Source organism: Apteryx rowi, unplaced genomic scaffold (genome assembly GCF_003343035.1).
Source record: "Apteryx rowi isolate R43461 unplaced genomic scaffold, aptRow1 scaffold_71, whole genome shotgun sequence".
NCBI classification, from domain to species: Eukaryota; Metazoa; Chordata; class Aves; order Apterygiformes; family Apterygidae; genus Apteryx; species Apteryx rowi.
This window is the reverse complement of record NW_020450994.1, coordinates 2,992,430-3,010,557: the sequence shown is the minus strand read 5'-3', so window position 1 is coordinate 3,010,557 and position 18,128 is coordinate 2,992,430. Positions and strand designations below refer to the sequence as shown.

The following is an 18,128-nucleotide window of genomic DNA, read 5'->3' as shown; positions in this document are numbered from 1 at the left end:
AGAAGATGCAGATGCTGAAACTGGACAAGGAGAACGCCATCGACCGCGCCGAGCAGGCGGAGGCCGACAAGAAGCAGGCGGAGGACCGCTGCAAGCAGGTGGGCCCCCCCCACGAGCCTCCCCCCCCGCGTGGCCTGGGGACCCCCGCCTTCGGGGTGCCCACCCCCGGGGACCTCGCCATGCAGGGTGCCTGGCCCTGGGAACCTCGCYCCGAGGGTGTCCTACCCTGGGGACCTCACCCCGATGCATGTCCAACCCTGGGGACCTCMCCTCTCCCTGTGTCCAGCCCCGGGAACCTCGCTCTCATGCATGTCCAACACTGGGGACTTCACCCCGATGGGAGTCCAACCCTGGGAACCACTATCCCAGGGACGCCCACCCCTGGGACCTTGTCCCGCTGTGTTCCCAGCCCTGGGGACCTCATCCTTCCCAGTGTCCAGCCCCAGGGATCTCACCCTGATGGGTGTTCAGCCCTGGGGACCTCAGCCCTCCTGGTATTCAACCCCGGGGACCTCACCCCTCCTGGTGTCCAATCGTGGGGGCCTCAGCCCACTGGGTGTCCAGCCCAGGAGACCACTGCCCTAGGGGTGCCCACCGCCAGGGACCTCACCCTACGGGATAGCCATCTCTGGGGACCTCACCCCTCCTGGTGTCCAACTGTGGGGACCCCTGTCCCACTCAGTGCCCGGCCCTGGGGACCTGCGCTCCAGCCTGCTGCCCCACCACTCGCCTCAGTCACCCCCAAATGCCAGGCCATGCCTCGATGGGACACCTCAGCACCAGCCGATCCCCACCTGCCACATCCTTATCCCTCTCCCATGGAGACCCTTTGGAACAACATGTTCCCATCCCAGATGCACAGATAGGGAGATCCCAGTGCCCTCTGGAGCTGTGTCCCCCAGGTGGGACCTAAACAGCCCCCAATATGGGGAGGAGGCCACCATCTCCTTGCCCCCATCGGGCTCACAGATACTGGAGGCTGCTCCGACCCTGGGGACCCTGGTGCTCCCCAAGGAGCTGCAGCCCCAAAGTTGACGGAGTGAGTGTGTCCATGTGCTCCCTTACTGCGCCCCTGGTCTGGGCCACCCCAGGATGAGGGTGGCTGTTCCCCCCCCCAGCCCTATGAGCACTGCCAGTCCCCTTGAGACCTCCAGCCTTGCGTGGCCACCCCTGACCCTCGCTCCYGTCCCTTCCCCAGCTGGAGGAGGAACAGCAGGGCCTTCAGAAGAAGCTGAAGGGCACGGAGGATGAGGTGGAGAAGTACTCCGAGTCCGTCAAGGAGGCACAGGAGAAGCTGGAACAGGCGGAGAAGAAAGCTACAGACGTACGTAGGCTTGCCAGCAACCCCTCCCCTGCGCGTGCACCAGACCCGGGGGGGGCAAAGGAAGAGGGGAGCCTTATATGGAAAGCATCTGTGGGGAAGACTGGCAGGATCCCATTCCTGGGACGCTGACACTGAACCGGGCTGAGCCATGGCGGATGCAGGGCAGGGACCAGTCCGGGGCTGCCTGCGCGTGGGGGGCGTGTGGGGGGCGCGACGGGCACCACTTGTGCAGCCGGTGCCTCCTGGCTTCGCTGGAGCTTCGTGGGTAGAGCAGAGCCACCAGCTGCCCGGCTCGCGCTCAGCCCTGTGGCGCCGCCTGCACCCCAGACCCAGTGGGAACAAGCGTCCCGAGCTGGGTCACCATTCCCTGGGTGCACACCTCCGGTACGGTTGTAGTAAAAGCTCCACAGCACTTGTTGGGCTGTTGCAGAAAGGTAAAGGGAGCAGAGAAATGGAAGCAGCTCTTGCCCATGGCCAGCTACCGCGGTGGCAGTGCGCACTGGTTGCAAGGAAGGATGCTTGGGGCGCCTGGGGCCGCCCTTTCGGGGGCCGGTGTGTGGCCCTGCACCCTGGGAAGGGCAYGGCCAGGAACAGTTTTATTTAGTGTTGTGACTGATGTTTCTCCTGAGAAATGGATCCCACCAGGGAGGTGTTAGGAAGGTGTCGAAATTGGCTTGTGCCAGCCCAGGATGAAGGGTGGAACAGCTGTGCGCGGCCTCGGGGAGCGGAGCGGGGTATAACGACCTGCGGTGCCACACAGGGTATTTGACACTCTATAAATAAATCCTCCTTTTGATAGCCAGTCCTTCTCTGATGAAAACCAACCCTGGAAACTGGAGGAGAAGCTAAAGGGGAGCTGTCTGGAGTGCGGCCAGCAGGGGCATGGCCAGGCTTTTTAGGATTGAGAACAAAAAATTCAGTCCCAGCTGGTTTAGAGAGCTAAATGGGGGAGATGCGTCAAATCTCCGAGGTGGCCGCCAAGGACAGGGGCAAGCAGACAAGGACGAGCAGCGGCAGCAGGAGTCCCTGGGGTGACTGGCTCCTCCAGGACTTCAAAAGATGCAAAGAAGGAGCAGGCRGGCAGGGTGGCCCTGGGGCGAGGAGGCACCCGTGGCCAGGGCACAGGCCAGGTGGGACCTCCTCGGGCGCAGGGTTGCCTGCAGCAGGATTGAGCTGATGGGCCCGCTACGGCACCTCCATCTGAGCTCCGCTCCAGACACCGGGCAGGCGGCCGAGGGAAAGGGGCGCCYTGGGACATGCGACCCTGCCTGCAAAACACACAGCCTGCAGTGTTACGGCCCATGCACCAACGAGTGCAAACCCCTGAGCCCTGCCGGAGGCCGGGCTGAGTCTCGTGGGAGAAGTTTGCAGAAGTTTGTCCTGAGAAAGCTCCGGCTTTKCTTGTTGACCTTAGGGGCCTGCCCCAATTTAATTAGATACTAAAACAGTTAGTGAAAACAGTGGAAATCCTTGGGAAGAGCACATTTATCCTGGCTCGAGACAGGCACACGGAGCTGGGCAGAGGGCCTGCAGTGTCTAYACGAGGGTTTGTGCTGGTCTAACTGGATGCACGTGAGCCTGGGTCTAGGAGAGCTCGGTGCGGGGTCCCTCCGAGTGCGGATGGGAGACTCCCAGGCACAGAGCTGGGAGGAAGGGGCAGGTGCCGGCACCAGAGAGACGTTGGCTGGGGGGATGAGGGGCGCAGAGCAGAGCCTGCAGGCTGCAGTGGGCTACGCRGAGCCGTCCTGGGCTCGCTGCCCCAGAGCAGGGAGGTATTGCCCCGCTCAGGGTTCGCAGCGGCTCAGAAAGTCTCCTGGGCTTTGGAAACGGGAGTCCCGTCCCACCCGATGCAGAGGCCTGGGAGCCCCGGACCCCTTTGAGAGAAGGGCCTGGAGGGGAGGCAGGGCAAAGGAGGGCATTCAGGAGAGGAAGACTCAAAATGCGTGTTTGGGAGAGCATCTGTGGTCCAAGCATGTGCGGGAGAGCGCTCCCGCGGCCTCGGGACTGCCAGGCCCCTGGCGGAGGCAGCCTGGCTGCGGTGCCCAAGGCAGGGCTCCTGGCGCAGCCGTGCCGGGGCGGCGTAGAGCCCCACGGGTGGTGGTGATGCCGGGATGGGATCCCCTGCGTCTGGGCCGCCGGGAGCTGCCAGGTGTCTGCGTCGGGGAGCTGAACGTGCTGATGGTGCTAAGTGTCGGGGCTCGTGTTACCTCCTCCACGGGACGAGGCGCAGCGCTGCCGTCAGCTCCGCCGAGGCAGAGACGGCTAAACCCTCGGAGTGGGCAGGCGCGCTCGCAGCCGGCCTGCCGGGCTCCCCGCGGGACTCCCCGGGGCAGCCTGCGCTCGCGAGCACGGAGCGGCCCCATCCCTCGGCCGGGTCAGGGCGCATCACGTATAACCCCGCTCTCGGAAAAATGTCAACAAATGCCTTAAAAGATTAGATCTGCCCGTGCTCCTCCAGGAAGCAGCAGGCGCTGGCCTGCCTCCGGCACCACCGAGCTCGCGGGCCGGTGCTGGTGCCGGTGCCRGTGCCACCCCCGGGGGCGGGGGCCGCCCTCCCCGCTGTGTTGGATGTGGCCTCGAAGGCAAGACGCAGCGGGCTCAGGCGCTGCAGCCCAGGCGGTACCCGCYGGCGGCCCGGCCCCGGTACCCCGCACAGGGCTGGCGTGTCCGCGGGGCACTGCAAGCGCCCAGGGAAATGCAAGCTCCGGCATTCCCAGGCCGTGATCCCGACGGCTTCGCCCGAGTTCCCGCCCCGGCGCTCTCCCAAGCTGTGACTTTGCTCTTATTTGGCCATTCCCCGAGCCGGTGGGAGGGAACGGGGCTCTGCTGGGAAGTGACTGCATCCCTGGGTGGGGCTAGCGCCGGAGGCACCCGCCGCGGCCGGGCCAYGGCACCCGGGGCGGCTGGCCCCAACCCGCCCCACGGCCCCGTCCCATGGCCCCTCCGCCGCCCGGGAGCCTCCCTCTGCCCGGAGCGAGGGGTCCCGCGCGGGCTGCCGTGCCGGGGCAGTGCGAGCGCCCGGGAGCGTGGTGGGCACCAAAGCATCCGTGCTGTCCCCGGGTTGGGGGCAAGGCCGGGGCCGGTGGTGCCCAGCAGAGCCGCCCTGTGCCGCCCTTTCCCGGGCTCTCCCAGGGCTCCGGGGGCTCCACACACTGCCTGGCCTCTGAGCCCAAGGTGGCCCAGGAATTTGCGTCCCTGGAGGCAGGTGTGACGTGCGGATCAGCTCTGGGCCCCGGCTGGGCCCACACTCCAGCTGGGACAGAGACCTGGGAGCCGGGGGTCCGGCCTCTCTCGGGGGGCAGAGCCCCCAGGCGCTCGGGGGGGCACCGGGGGCCCTGCAGGCCCCGCGGGTCCCCAGGGTGCTGCAGGCCAGCGCCCCGCTCGGGACAGCGGGCGCCGAGGGGCTGAGCGGGATGGCTGCTGCGGACCAGGCTCCGGCTCTGGTCCCCGTGGGGCTGCCCGGGAGCGGGCTCTGCCCCACGGCGCTCGCTGAATCCCCCGTGGCCCCTATGGGCAAAAGGCCAAGAGGCCCCCGGCCCTGCACAGGGCTGGGGGGCAGAGTGTGGGGGCCACGCGCAGGGCGCACTGCTCCTGCACACCGGGGCACCCGGGGCCCCCCCGGCTCCTGTTCCCCCGGGAGGGGACCTGCCTGGGCTCCTTCCTACCCGGCCGGTGGAGCTGGGTGGGACAGGGCGCCCTGATGGGGGGCACTGTGCACCCTGCCAGGGGGGCACCATGCACCCTACCCAGGGGGCACATTGTGCCCTGCCTGGGGGGGCACCATGCACCCTGCCTGGGGGGCACCGTGCACCCTGCCTGGGGGGGCACATTGTGCCCTGCCTGGGGGGGGGSCACCAYGCACCCTGCCTGGGAGGGCACCATGCACCCTGCCCTGGGGTGGACTGCGTGCCTTGCCAGGGCGGGGGAACCGTGCACCCTGCCTGGSGGGGGGGCACCGTGCACCCTGCCCGGGGGKCCAGTGTGCCTTGCATGAGGGAGCACTGTGCACCCTGCCCAGGGGAGCGTGGCAGGCCCAGGTCCGGTCGGTGGCAGCAGGAGGAGGAGGAGGAGGAGGAGGAGGAGGAGGAGGAGGAGCAGATGCCCTTTGGGGCAGAGGGCTGAGAGAGGAGGAGGAGTTGCATAATGGTTCATGGGACTGGCGGAGGAGGAGGAGGAGGGGCCTATTGGAAGGCAGGCGGGAGGGAGGAGGAGGAGGAGGAGGAGGAGGAGCAGGAAGGGATGGAGGCAGGGCGGGCGGCGGGAGCGGCCGCTGCCTGAGCGCTTCCTGCCCGAGCCAGCGCGGATCCCACAAAGGGCTCCGCGGCGCGGCCTCCCCTGCGCTCCCCCGCCGCCGCCACGGGGCCATGGCCGGCATCAGCTCCATCGACGCCGTGAAGAAGAAGATCCAGAGCCTGCAGCAGGTGGCCGACGAGGCGGAGGAGCGCGCCGAGCACCTGCAGCGGGAGGCCGATGCCGAGCGGCAGGCCCGGGAGCGGGTAAGGCCCCGGCCGGGGGGCCCCGGGCTGGCCACCTCCGGGGCCGCCGCGGCGAGGCCGCCCGGCCGCAGCGCCGAGGGGCGCCGGGGAGGCACGGCGGGGCTGGGGAGGCCCCTGCGGAGGTGCCGGACCCGGCTGTGGGATGGGCGGCATCTTTCTGGGCGCCCCCCCCGCCAGCCCCTCACCCAGCCCCGGAGCCGGGCTGGAGCCCAGGAAGCCCCCGTGGCTCCGGGTAGCCGTGCGGGGCAGCCGGGCCCCGCGGAGCCGAGCCGGCGTCCCCCGGAGCAGGCGGTGCCGGAGCGCCCGGTGCAGCCGGAGCCCTGCCCGGGACCCCGCGGGCGTTGCCTGCCCCGGTTCGGGGCTGGGAGCGGATGCCGTCCCGCTGCCCGCCGGCGCTATCGGCGTGGGCAGCCGCCGCTCGCTTCCGGGGCTGCCCCGCCGCGGCTCGCCCGGCTGCGTGCGGCATCCTCGGCCGCGTCTCCTGGGAGCGGCGTTATCTATCTGCTCCGCGCCCCGGCGTGCTCCCGGGGCTCGGGCAGCGCGGCAGCGCGCAGCTGCACGGGGCTGACGGTGGCCAGCCGCGCTCCCGTGCCCCGGCATCCCTCCCGCCGCCCGCGGCAGGGAGCAGCTCGTCTCCCTTGCGCCGGAAAGGGGCATCTCCTCCTGGGGCAGCGCCAGTGGCGTCCCCGGCGGCGTCTCCGGCAGTGCCGGGGCGAGGGCAGCCGCCGGGAGAGGCAGCAGACGGGCCAGCTCGGGGGCAGGTACCGGCCGATGAGGCGGCCCTGCAGCCGGCCGGCCCTGTGTCAGCGGGGTGCCTGTCCCACGGCTCCCACTGCTCCCGACAGCTTGTCCTGGTGCTGGGGGCTGAGCTGCCGGGATGGGAACGGTCCCGCGGTTGGGGCCCCCTCCCGCCACGTGCTGCGGCAGCTTGCGGGAGACCTGGCYGCTGCGGGGCTGGGGTCTGCGGGCAGCATCCTGGCCACGTCATGACCCCGCGAGCAGAAGGGCGGGCGGCTGCATCGGGTGCTCCCGCTGGGCCCCCGGGGCTTCTCCGGAGCTTGCCCAGCTCCCACGCCGGGGAGGATGCCGGAAGACGAGAGCCCAGGCTCGGGACGGAGGCCAGCCCACAGTCCCGGCCCTGCTTGGGGTCGGACAGATCCTGGGAAAGGATTCCCCTCCCTCGGCGGCCGGCGGCATGCGCTGCTAAAAATCCCACGCCTGGGCTCTCGCCTGGCTTCCAGCGGGCCCCGCGATGCCAGCGTCGGAGCAGCGCAGAGCCCTCGGCTCGCCAAGACATCCCTCCCCGGGGGCAGGCTGCCCCGCRGTGCTGCCGGGGCTGAACTTCCCGCGCGGCGGCAGTGGGATGGCATTCCCAGGCTTCAGCTTGTTCCTGGCTTTGGGGTTGTTGTTTTTTTTTTTTTTCTGTTTTGTTTTTTTTTCCGATGCCTTCTCCGCTCCTTTGACATCCTCCCGCTATCAGGGGCGGCAGAGCTGGGTGCGGTGCCCGGGCTGTTGTCACTAGGGCTGCGTGCAGAGGAAATGGCCCCTTCCTGCAGCCGCAGATCGCGTTCCCCGGTCACCAGGCGCTGCCGGAGAGCTCATGTTCCCGAGCGTCCGGCCAGGCAGGGCTCTGACCCACTTCAGGGCCGCTTCCCCAGGAAAAAAAAATATATATATAACCCCCTCCCCCAAAATCCGCGTGCCCCGAGGTGGCTGGGGCAGGCAGGGCATCGCCTCGGCGGGCTCCAGCCCGAGCTCCCTGCTCGGCGGCTCACATGGGGACAACCACGCGGGAACCTGAGCTGCCGGGCGCTCAGCTCAGCTCAGCTCCTGGCCACGTCCCAGGCAGCCGGCRGGGCTTGGCACGGCAGCCGGTTTCCTGCAGGAGGGAAGGGCCGGGGATGGGCACCCACGGGTGAACCTGAGCAGGGCCATGGCCAGGCCGGCGCTGCGGGGAGCAGGGACAGCCCGGGTGGGTCCAGCAGCGTCTCCGTAACCGGCACAGGGCCGGTGAGGTATTGACGGGATGGCCTGGCTCCCTGCTCCTTGGGCGACACGGCGCTGCCCCCATGGCCCCCCTGCTCCGTGCCGCGTGGTGGATGTCCCCCGGGGACATTCAGGGTGCTGGAGCGCGAGGCCGGCCRGGGATGGCAGCCTGGCATGCCCGGGAGCTGCAGCCGGCTGGGCCCGTCCCAGCCTGTGGAAAAACGGGGTAATTAGTCTCTGGGTCAGCGTGGGTCCCCTTGCGTCCCAGGACACAGGGATGCTTCCCGCCGCGTCACTTCATTGCCATCCATCCTTTGCTCCCGGGTTTTTCATGGCCCATGTGCAACCCCGTGCAGGGGAGCCCGTGGCCGGGAGCTGCTGAGGCAGTGGTTCCTGGCCGCGGCAGTGCGGTGGGAGCAGGAAGCCTTCCCGAGTGGAAAGAGYGCGGGGCCAGGGCCGGGCCTCCTGGGCCCTGCTGCCCGGGCCGTGCCGGCYGGCGCCCGGGGAGCCTGGGAATGCGCAGGGCCCCGGTGCCACGGGCCCCAGCGGCCTTGGCTTGGCCGGGCGCCAGCCTGCCGAGGGCGACCCGCTCCACTCTCCCCAGCGCTGCGCTGTAATTCGGAGGGGGTTCGGCCGCCTGGGAGGCTAGGCTTCGGCTGTCCCCGCTGCCAGACGTGCCATGCCCCCTGCCGGCACCGGGCCGAGGAGGGTATCCCACCAGAGATCCTCTCGGCTCGCTCCACTGCCGCCTCCATAAACAGGAAATCCACAAGTGGCTCCGATCTCCTTTTCGGGAGCGAATCCATGCAGGGCATTCCTGCTCCTTTACTCATTGCTCTGCAAACCCCAAATACCATCCCCATGACAGCACGGCCGCTCCGGCCGCCCGACCAGGGAAGCGCGCCTCTTCCCTCYGCAGGGCCGGAGCCGGGTGCCCCAGGGAGTGATGGAGGGGCTGGGAGCGTCGAGCAGGACCGCCCGGACTGCGTGGTCAGGAGCAAGCAGCATCCGACAAGGCGCTAGGGACGAAAGACAGGATGGGGAAAATCCTGTTGTCCTTAGAGAAAGGCGCCGGGGCCACGTGTCGCGGGTGGCAGCGAGCAGTGCCTGCTCACAGGAGGGTGTGGGAGACAGGGGCTGGTCACGGGGACGGAAAGCGCCTCGTACGCAGCGATATCAGCCGGGCGTCCCTGGACAAACAGCGGGGTACAAGGAGGCGCAGGGCGAGTGCTGGCGGGAACGTGGGCCGGGAGCTCTTGCGGCACGGGGCAAAGGGGTGTGCTTGACAGCAAACGCAAAAGTAATTGCAGAAAAATGCTTTCCACACATATATATATATATATATATATATATATGTATATGCAGCTTGTAATTAGCCTCTGGAACTCGTTAGTGCAAGCGAAGAGCTCAGCAGGGTTCGCAGCCGGGGCAGGGCGGATGTCTGGGTGGCAGCCGGCTTCCCAGGGCTCTCCCAGCGCTGCTGGCACACGCTCCAGCCCGGGAGCCCCGTCTCGCTGTTCGGTGCTTACACTGCCTCCAGCCCAGCGCTGGGGGGGCCAGGCTGTCCCTCCTCCCCGGGGCAGCAGCTTGCACCTTCCCCAACTCACCGGGGCACCGGCCAGGACGGGGACGCCGCGTCGCGGTGCACTCGGTAGCTGCAGTCGTGGCTGCCGAGGGGCTGATGCGGTGCGGCTTGGGCAGCGTCGGCGTCTCTCAGCCCTTCGCTGCTGCGGCAAGGGGTGACCGCGGCGTTTCTTCTCCCCCAGGCCGAGGCCGAAGTGGCTTCTCTGAACCGCCGCATCCAGCTGGTGGAGGAGGAGCTGGACCGAGCCCAGGAGCGCCTGGCCACCGCCCTGCAGAAGCTGGAGGAGGCCGAGAAGGCGGCTGATGAGAGCGAGAGGTGCGGCGTGGGGGGACAGGGGGTGCCGGGTCGGGGTACCCTGGATCGCAGGCAGACCCTTCGCGCTTGGCTTCGCAGTGGCGATTTGGGGGGCTCTGGGTTTCGGGTCCGGGCGGGAGGCAGGCTGCCGACAGGGTGCTGCCCGGCCCCTGCCCGTGAGGACTGCCAGGAGCCCTGCCGCCCCGTGCTGCAAGGGCTGAGCTTCAAACCCGTCTCCCTCAGGATCCCGCTTGCTGTGGTTGAGGCTGGAGAGAGTTTTTCTTAAATGACCTTAAGGGGATTGTGTCAGTCTTCCTGCAGACCCCAAAGGGACAGAGCAAGGCCACAGCACAGAGAAGTTCCCCAAATAAGTGCGTTCTTTGAAATTTCCAGGGCACTCTTAAAGTCCTGAAAAATGTGGTCTGATGCTCATATAAATATCAGGYGGTAGCTAAGGCCAGAGGTTGCTCAGAGTCTGTTTTCTGTCCCAGAGCAGACTCCTCCGCTCGAGGGCTGAGCAACAGCCCRGGGGGAGCTCCTGGCACCTAGGAATTGGAGTTGGCTTTTAGTAGCAGAAGCAGTGAAACAGCCTTGTTCAAAAAAACACTGCGGATGGTGTTTCTGATTCCTCCGACGGCGGTGGCTTAGCTGCCAGCAGTAATCACACCTCCAAAGGAAAAGCGATGCAGACGGAGGGTACTTAGGTTTTATGGGACTAGCAGCCACCGCCCAGGAGCTGCCGGGTGCCCAGACACGTCATCATGTTCCTGGTGTGACGTTTCCTCAATGATCATCAGCAGCTGAGCTAGTGGAGAAAAGTCTTTCRTGTTGGCTGTCCGGGCAGCACGGGACGGTCCTGCTGCCCCAGCCACAGCGTCCCTCCGGCGCTCGGATTGCCGTGCGTCCCGTCGCAGGAGTCCCTGCCGCGGGCTGCTCAGGGGCTGCATCRCTCCCTGTTTCTGAGCTTCACTCCTGAATGAGAAACAGCTTTGCCACGGGAAGTTTTCTAGCGTTTCCCAAAGGCTGCCAGGCTGTCAGGCTGCTTCTGCAGAGGTTGCGCCCAGCCCTCGTCATGGGCTGGATGATGAGTCTGGGACAGTTCAGGACRTGCCTGGCTGAGAAGCACCATGGCTGCACCTCCTCGCTCTGGGAAGTGGCCCCAGGGTGGTTTTGGGGCCAGTTTCTTTGCCTGGTTGCTTTAATCGTGCACAGGAGCACCCCGGCACGACCCTAATGCGCAGAGCGGCCAGCGAGTGCTGGCGCCCCGGGCGATGTCCCTCATCTCCAGAGCTGGAGGATGGCGGGTTGGGACGTGCGTGGCAGGCACGGAGCCGGGCACAGGAGCTGGGACACGGCCCATTGACCATGGCAATAACATCTTCTGGCTTGGACTTTCCTCAGAGGCATGAAGGTCATCGAAAACAGGGCCATGAAGGACGAGGAGAAGATGGAGCTCCAGGAAATGCAGCTGAAGGAGGCGAAGCACATAGCCGAAGAGGCCGACCGCAAATATGAGGAGGTGAGCGCTGCTTCCTGCGTGCGCCCTCCGCCCTGTCCCCTGCCCACCACCCCCAGGCCCCGGCGTCCCCAGCCTCCCCACGGCCACCCCCTCGCCACGGTGCCATCTGCCTCCCAGCCCATCACCTCGGTCTGTCATGGCCGCAACGGTGGTACCCGGGGCAGCCTCCCCACGGAGCTGGGACCGCCCGGGGCCGACGCACGCCTTTTGCTGCTGCCGACAGGTCGCCCGCAAGCTGGTCGTCCTTGAGGGAGAGCTGGAGCGCTCGGAGGAGCGGGCAGAGGTTGCGGAGAGGTGAGTGGCGGCGCTCACGGCGGGTCGCTCCGACGCAGCCCCAACCCCGGCAGCCCTTGCCCCGAGCCCGCGGGAGCGCAGGGCGTGAGCCGTGCGGGTTTAGGGACGTCCCTTCCCTGCCAGCGCTGCCGGCCAGGTCCGCACTAGGGGAGCCCCCGCAGCGGGGCGCGCTGGGCTTGCCGGCATCGGCAGGGTGGGTGCCGGCCGGCCAGGAGCGCGTTTGACCCTGTTCTCTGCTCGGCCCCCCCGGGGTGCCCCCTCTTCCCGCCCCCAGCCGAGTGAGACAGTTGGAAGAAGAGCTGCGGACCATGGACCAGACTCTCAAATCCCTCATGGCCTCAGAGGAAGAGGTACTGCGGCAGGGAAGCGRGGAGCCACGCGGCAGCCCCTCTCTCTCCGTCTCTGTCTCTCGAACCGTGCAAGCTGCCTCTCTGCTCTCCGCACCGCTGCCTCGGCCACAGCCTCACCTTTCCTTCCCCTCGCCCCGCGGGCAGCAGGCATTGGAGCCAGGGCCCCGTGGACGGGGCAGGCTGGGCACGCCGGCACGCACCGTGGAGGGCAAAGGGATGCTTCCCATGCCATCCCCTCCTCTGCTCCTCCGGCCCCCGGGCCGCCTCGGCACTGCTTTCCTTCCCAGAGCAGGAGTCCGGCTGCCGGACACTGGTGGCGCTCTGCCTCCGGAAGCAGTGTCCGTGCAGGCGGTCCGGCAAGGAACGGATGTGTCCCAGCAGCTGCTGCTCACCGCCATGGTGCCTCTGCTCCTCTTCCACCTGCATTTGCTGTTTTTTTCTCCTTTCTCAACTTGTTCTCTCTCTTTCTTTCCTCCTTCCCCRCACCTGCTCTGTCGGCTCCTCTCTGTCCTTCGCCTGCCCCTGTCCCCACTCCCCCACCTGATGGCCCCTGCTTGGGATGTAGTAAATGTGGTGACCTAGAGGAAGAGCTGAAAATTGTCACCAACAACTTGAAGTCCCTGGAGGCCCAAGCTGACAAGGTAGGACCTGGCTGAGCTGGGGCTGGGAGAGGGGCCAGCTGTGCGTGGGGTCTGGCGGGGGGCTGGGGTGACACACAGCCGCAGCCGTGCCGCGTGGCTCATGGGTGCCATCTCTCTCTGCAGTATTCCACCAAGGAGGACAAGTACGAGGAGGAAATCAAGCTTCTAGGGGAAAAACTGAAGGAGGTAAGGGATTTGGGGCAGGGCACCCCAGGAGAGGGGTTGGCAGGCAGGATGCCCTGAGCTTGGCTCTGGGATGCTCCGGCAGGGTCTCTCTGCCSTCGGGAGGTCTCCCTGTACCCTCTGGAGGGCCATTAGTTGCATCCCCGGGGAGGATCCCCTTGGCAGGAGCAGGCACAGCCCCGTTAGGGCGCGTCTGCCTGCCTCGCTGCCCCCCGGCCCCGTGCCACGTTCTGCTCCGCTGCACCGCTCACCTCTGCTCCCACAGTGCCAGCTCGGCCTTTGGTAAAACAAAGAAACGAGGTGCTGGAAAAGACATGAGGCAGTGCTTAATTCAGACTGGAAGAAGACTTGGAGGTTATCGCAAAGACTGGGAAGAAAGGCTRCGGGCCAGGCAGAGCATTGGCGCAGCCTGACCTTAGCACTGAGACGCTCCCCTTGTTTTTAGTCGCTGTGGCTGCACCACAGAAAGCCCTCTTTCAGCCCCCGGGGGAAGCGTACCTGGTGTCCCGCTCCTGGGACGTGTGCTGGCTGTAGCTCATGCCCCGCACACCTGTACTTCAAGCCACGTTTGTTTAGCGGTGATCCGTGTAGCATTGGTAGCACACATGAGCGGTGAAGTATGGGTTCTGATGGGTTCTCTGCTTTCAGTAGGACAGATTAGGATAAACGGGATGCCCAGCAAGAAGGCACTTTGCCCAGATGCCTCCTTTGAGGAGGGCCCTGGGAACGCTGCCCTTCCTGGGGTCAGTCTAAAGCGAAGCAGCATCGTTGGCCTGGCTCCCATGGACTGCACAAGAGCCTTTGTCATGGGGGGCACCACCAACCCTGCCCATGCTTCCAATACCCCCAAACAGAGTCAAAATAATCTCTTCTCACACACACACACACACACACGCGCGCGCGCACACACACACACACACACACCACGGAGGCTAATCCAGGTGCTCGCCAGCTCCATCAATGAGCCTAGGTATGGGCTCTTGGGAGGAGATGCAGAAGGGGCAGGTTTGGGGTCCGCTGCAGCCCGCGCTGGCCGAAGACACCTCCGTCGTGCCCCGSAGATCTGCAGCTCATCCTCTCTCCCCTGTGCTCCTGCAGGCTGAGACCCGAGCAGAGTTTGCCGAGCGGTCTGTGGCGAAGCTGGAGAAAACCATCGATGATTTAGAAGGTAAAATTTCCTTGCCTGCCCCACTTCCCTCTCTCGTGGGGAGCACAGGCGGCCTGGGAAGGCCTGGGGTGCTCTGCAATGGCTTGGCCAGGGCTGGCACGTGCCCCTGGCTGGGGCGGGATGGGGCACGGCCAGGGTGAGGACAAAGCACTCTGCAGGTGCACCGCGATGGGTGGCCCAGTGCATGGGGTGGTCACGGGGGCCCAGGATGGGGAAGGCTGGGATGCCAYGGAGATGAAGAGCTGCTGGGGGCTGTGGCCCCCATCCCCCTGGCACCGGGATGCTGCGGGTCGGGAAGACGGCCGTGTCCACCCCCCCCAAACCGTGCACGGCGCTGCACTCGCACGCTCCCGCCGCACTGCCCACGGCTCCCTGCTCACCGCCACTCTCTCTCTCTCTGCCRCCTGCCCCCCACCCTGCTCCACCGCCCCCCTACCCACCCCTCGCCTGCAGACGAGGTGTATGCACAGAAGATGAAGTACAAAGCGATCAGCGAGGAGCTGGACAATGCGCTTAACGACATCACCTCCCTCTGAGCCCCTGCCGGGCACCAGCACTGCGCCACCCCCCGCCCGCCACCCCCCTCCCCGCTCGCTGCTCACCTGCCCTGTCTGCCCCACAGCTCCTCCTGCCCCCAGTCCCTCCTCTGTCCCTCCTCAGCACGACTCCTTTGGGCCGGGGGCCAGCCTGGGTTGTTCCCAGACTGTCCCTCTTTGGGAGGAGACGAAGGACTAGCTGCTTAGGGGTGCTACGTGGGGACGGGGGGCAGTCGCATCCCACCTGGGCGCCCATGTGCTGGGCAAACGGCTGCCCATGAGGTGCAGGTTTGGGCAGGGGGTGGCCTTCCCGAGGGTGCAGATGCTTCCCGGGGCAGACAGAGATGTGGAGGGGTGTCAGCAGCTGTGGGGCTCTCCCCATTGCTGCACCCGTGTCCCAGCACTGTCTAGCGATGGGTTGCAGGACAGGAATGGGGCAGACCCGGGCCAAGGACCCCTTTGCTCCACCACTGTCCTCCTCGGCTCCCACCAGCACCGGGGAGCAGGAGGGGGGTCCCGGTGCTGCAAAYGACCTCCAGGGCAGGGGGGCAGCCTGCCCCCCACAATCCCCCCAGTAAAGCCGCCCCGGCGCTGCTTTCTGAGGCACGGGGCTGCTACAGGGGATGCAGCATCCCCACCGCCAGAGCGGGGAGGAGGGCTCGGCCCCGAGGGACGGAGGGGGGTGTCAGGCCACGCGGGCAGCCGTTCCCCAGGCAGGCAGGCAGGCAGCCCCCTGCTCCCTCCCTCGCCCCTGCCTCCCATCTGTCCTTTGCACATCGCTGTTCAGTTTGCATTTCATGACTGTTTTCTTTTCTGTTCTGTCCCTCTGGGTTACTGAGTTGGTCTCAATAAAGCGTTTTCTCTCCTTGGTTTCTCCTTTGTTTTCTTCATGCTGCTCTGGTTTTCCACTCTCATCCCTCATTTCCTGCCTGTCTCACGCGGGTGCCGGCAGCCGGGCGGTAGGAGGTGTCTGCACGCAGCTCGCAGCCGCGGGAGCGCTGGGACCGCCTCAGGTGGAGCCCCGAGCGGCTCCCGCGCTGCGAGGCTGAGCGTGACGGGGCCCTTTGTGCCTTCGCCCGGGGGCGACGACCCCCACCACCCCTCCGGCTCTTGGGCACAGCTTTTCTCATCTTTTGCCTCCTTCCAAGACCTGCTCTCCATCACTCTTGTGGCCTGAGATAGGGTTAGACCTGGTCCTGTCCCTTCCCCAACCACTCTCAGACATTGCCTGCAAACAGCAGTTTCACAGCCCTGGCATCTCTCGCATCACGCTTCCCTGCCGAAAGGGTTGACCTTATCCTTCAGYGGTGATTCCTGGCCCTAAAGGGGTCCCAGCTTCAGTGGATCCTCCTTCTCCTCCTCCTTCCTTGGCATCGTACCCTGCCCCACCACCCCTTCCCCAAACAGATGGACCCAAGGCCCTGTCCCTGTCCCGGGACCTGCTGCCTCCCTGCCGGCCCTGGCTCATCCCCACTGCCTGCCAGGCCACCGCCGCTGCAGGGTTTCCACTGAGGTCTCTCGCCAGGGAGTACTGTCTCTTTTCGCTAACTCTCCTTTCTCTCTCTCTTCCCCTCTGCTGCGCTGATGTCTTCATTTTCTCTAGAGCGCTCAAGGCAGGAGGCCGAGAAAAACCGTGTTCTCACTAACGAACTGCGGGTCATCCTTACCGAACTTAACAACTGAGCTGCGGAAAGCTCCCCGGCCACAGCCCATGCCTGTTCCCACCACGCAGCCACAGGGGCTGCTGTGGGCTCTGCTCCCCGTCCCCCTCAGGCCCCGCAGGGGATGCTCCCAGGCCCCGACTGCTCCCCTGCCCTGTTTTGGCCAAGCTGGGTCAGGGCCGGGAGTCCCTGCCCACTCCCTGCTGCAGTTGAGCTGTGTGTGGAGCAGGGAKAGCCAGGCCTCGGCCTCCCACCCTGGGGTAACCACCCTGCTCGGGGGGGCTGGAGAGCCCCTCCGCAGCTGGTCGGTTTTCCCTGGGAGAAGAAGGAGGGTTTTCACAATGTCCTGGGACACCCGTGCCTTGATGGCTGTCCCCTGGCATCAGCTTGGCCCCGCTAGGGAGGGACATGGTGGCTTGTGTATTGCTGCCTTCCTCCCCCCCTCCCAGGGGCTAGGGGACCTCTAAGGTGGCCAGCCTCTTCCTCGTTACTCTGGTCATCCCAAATGGTGCAGGGAGGATTCCCCTCCGAGCAGGGCCTCCCTGCTGGGAGGGCTGGGACAGAGCTGGGAACCAGGCAGCACCCCGCTGCCCCAGGCCTGGGGAGGGGGATGGGCGGTGGGGGGCAGAGACTGGGCCGGAGTGCTGGGAGATGGGGCTGGGGAAGCAGTGCAGGGGCCTGGCCAGCAGGCCTCTCGGTCCCATCCCCATCTCTTGAAGGAGGAGGATGCAGTTGGGAAGTGAGAGCCGGGGGAGGCTCTGGCCGGTGGAGCTTGTCCCTGCAGCCTCATCAGCTCTGCTCTTTCTCTGTACTGTCCCTCTGCCCGTCCTCCTGGGCTGCTGTCTCACTCCTGTTCTTCATGGAGCACCTCTGGGTTATGGAGCAGGCACTGGTTCTCCTCTTTCGCTGGCCAAGGGTTTGCACACACGTCTGTAGCCAGCCAGCAGCAGTAGTGAAGACCTGGGGTAGGATTGTGGAAATCGGGTGCCCCAGCGTGGGGCTGCGCGAGGCTGTGTCACGCGGCTGGCCGGTGAGCGTGCTCAGGGCCATGGGGCGCGATGGGAGGATGAGAGAAGCTGAAGAGCAGGGATTGCCTGTCCCCAGAGACTGGCCCAGCTGGCCTGGCCACCCTGGTGGGTCTCGGAGCGGCGGGGCTCATCCCTGCTGGTGCCGGGGCTGCTTGCGCAGACTCTGCTCTGCAGGGAGGCCCCGCTCTGTTGGACGCTGTTGCCGTACTGAAACGTCCGTTTGTGTGCGTGTGTCTGTGCTTGGTGTTGTGTGCGTGGGTCTGTCTGTGCCTGGGTGCTGTTGGCCCGTGTCCGTGTGGCTGGCTGTGTGTGGCTGTGTGTCCCTTGTGTTCACAGAGAGTCTGGCCAGTGCCAAAGAGGAGAACGTTGGCATCCACCAGGTCCTGGACCAGACCTTGTTGGAGCTGAACAACCTCTGAGCTGCCTGGGGAGCCCCCGTCCCTCTTCCCTACCCCACACGTGCACCCCACTGGCACGCTCTGGATGTCATCAGCTGAACTGCGTCTTGGCCAAATCCACACATCCATTGAGAAGGGAAATCCTGCAGCCTTACACCGTGGCTCGAGGGTGTCTTGTCTGTGCACAGCCAGAATGGCTCTGTCCTGTCTTCATGTCCAAATATTAAAGCAGTTTGACAAGATGGATGAGTGTGCTTAGTCCTTGCGGGTGTGTATGGACGCTAGGAGATGTGGTGGGAGGGTCCCCCTGCCTTGTTCTCACGGAGGCTGTGGGCCTCGCCATGGGCCAGGTAGTGCAGTTGTAAGGATGCCCTCCTTGGCCTTGGAGGGCTGGGAGTGATAATGTGCATAGTTCGGGCTGCGTTCCCACATCTCCGGCTCTTCCTCAGCATGTGAGTGATGCACAGCCTYAAGGGAGGAAACTCAAAGTCCAAACTGACCATCCTTCGATCATGAGCACATTGATAGCAATATGTCACTAGTGTGTCCCCTACCATAACCAGCATGTTACCTGCCTGGCACCTGGGAAGCCATGCAGGCATTGACCTCTCCATGGAGTCTGTTTCATGGTTCACACTAATRACACACTCTAAGCACATATACAA

General features: G+C 65.9%; 1 protein-coding gene across 3 annotated transcripts; it reads left to right on the top strand.

Moving 5' to 3' along the window:
* The first annotated feature begins 6 nt into the window (after positions 1 to 6).
* TPM2 (tropomyosin 2) lies at positions 7 to 17,707 on the top strand. Of its 3 annotated transcripts, XM_026087279.1 has the most exons (9): positions 7 to 98; positions 1,199 to 1,324; positions 9,573 to 9,706; positions 11,087 to 11,204; positions 11,428 to 11,498; positions 11,773 to 11,848; positions 12,613 to 12,675; positions 13,771 to 13,840; positions 17,402 to 17,707. In XM_026087279.1, the coding sequence occupies exons 1-9, from the start codon at positions 12 to 14 to the stop codon at positions 17,482 to 17,484; spliced, it is 828 nt and encodes a 275-aa protein (XP_025943064.1). In that variant the 5' UTR covers positions 7 to 11; the 3' UTR covers positions 17,485 to 17,707. The 3 variants fall into 3 exon arrangements, with proteins under 3 accessions (XP_025943064.1, XP_025943066.1, XP_025943065.1); XM_026087281.1 differs by lacking the exons at positions 7 to 98; positions 1,199 to 1,324; positions 17,402 to 17,707 and adding exons at positions 5,591 to 5,820; positions 15,980 to 16,650; XM_026087280.1 differs by lacking the exons at positions 7 to 98; positions 1,199 to 1,324 and adding an exon at positions 5,594 to 5,820.
* The last annotated feature ends 421 nt before the right edge of the window (positions 17,708 to 18,128 follow it).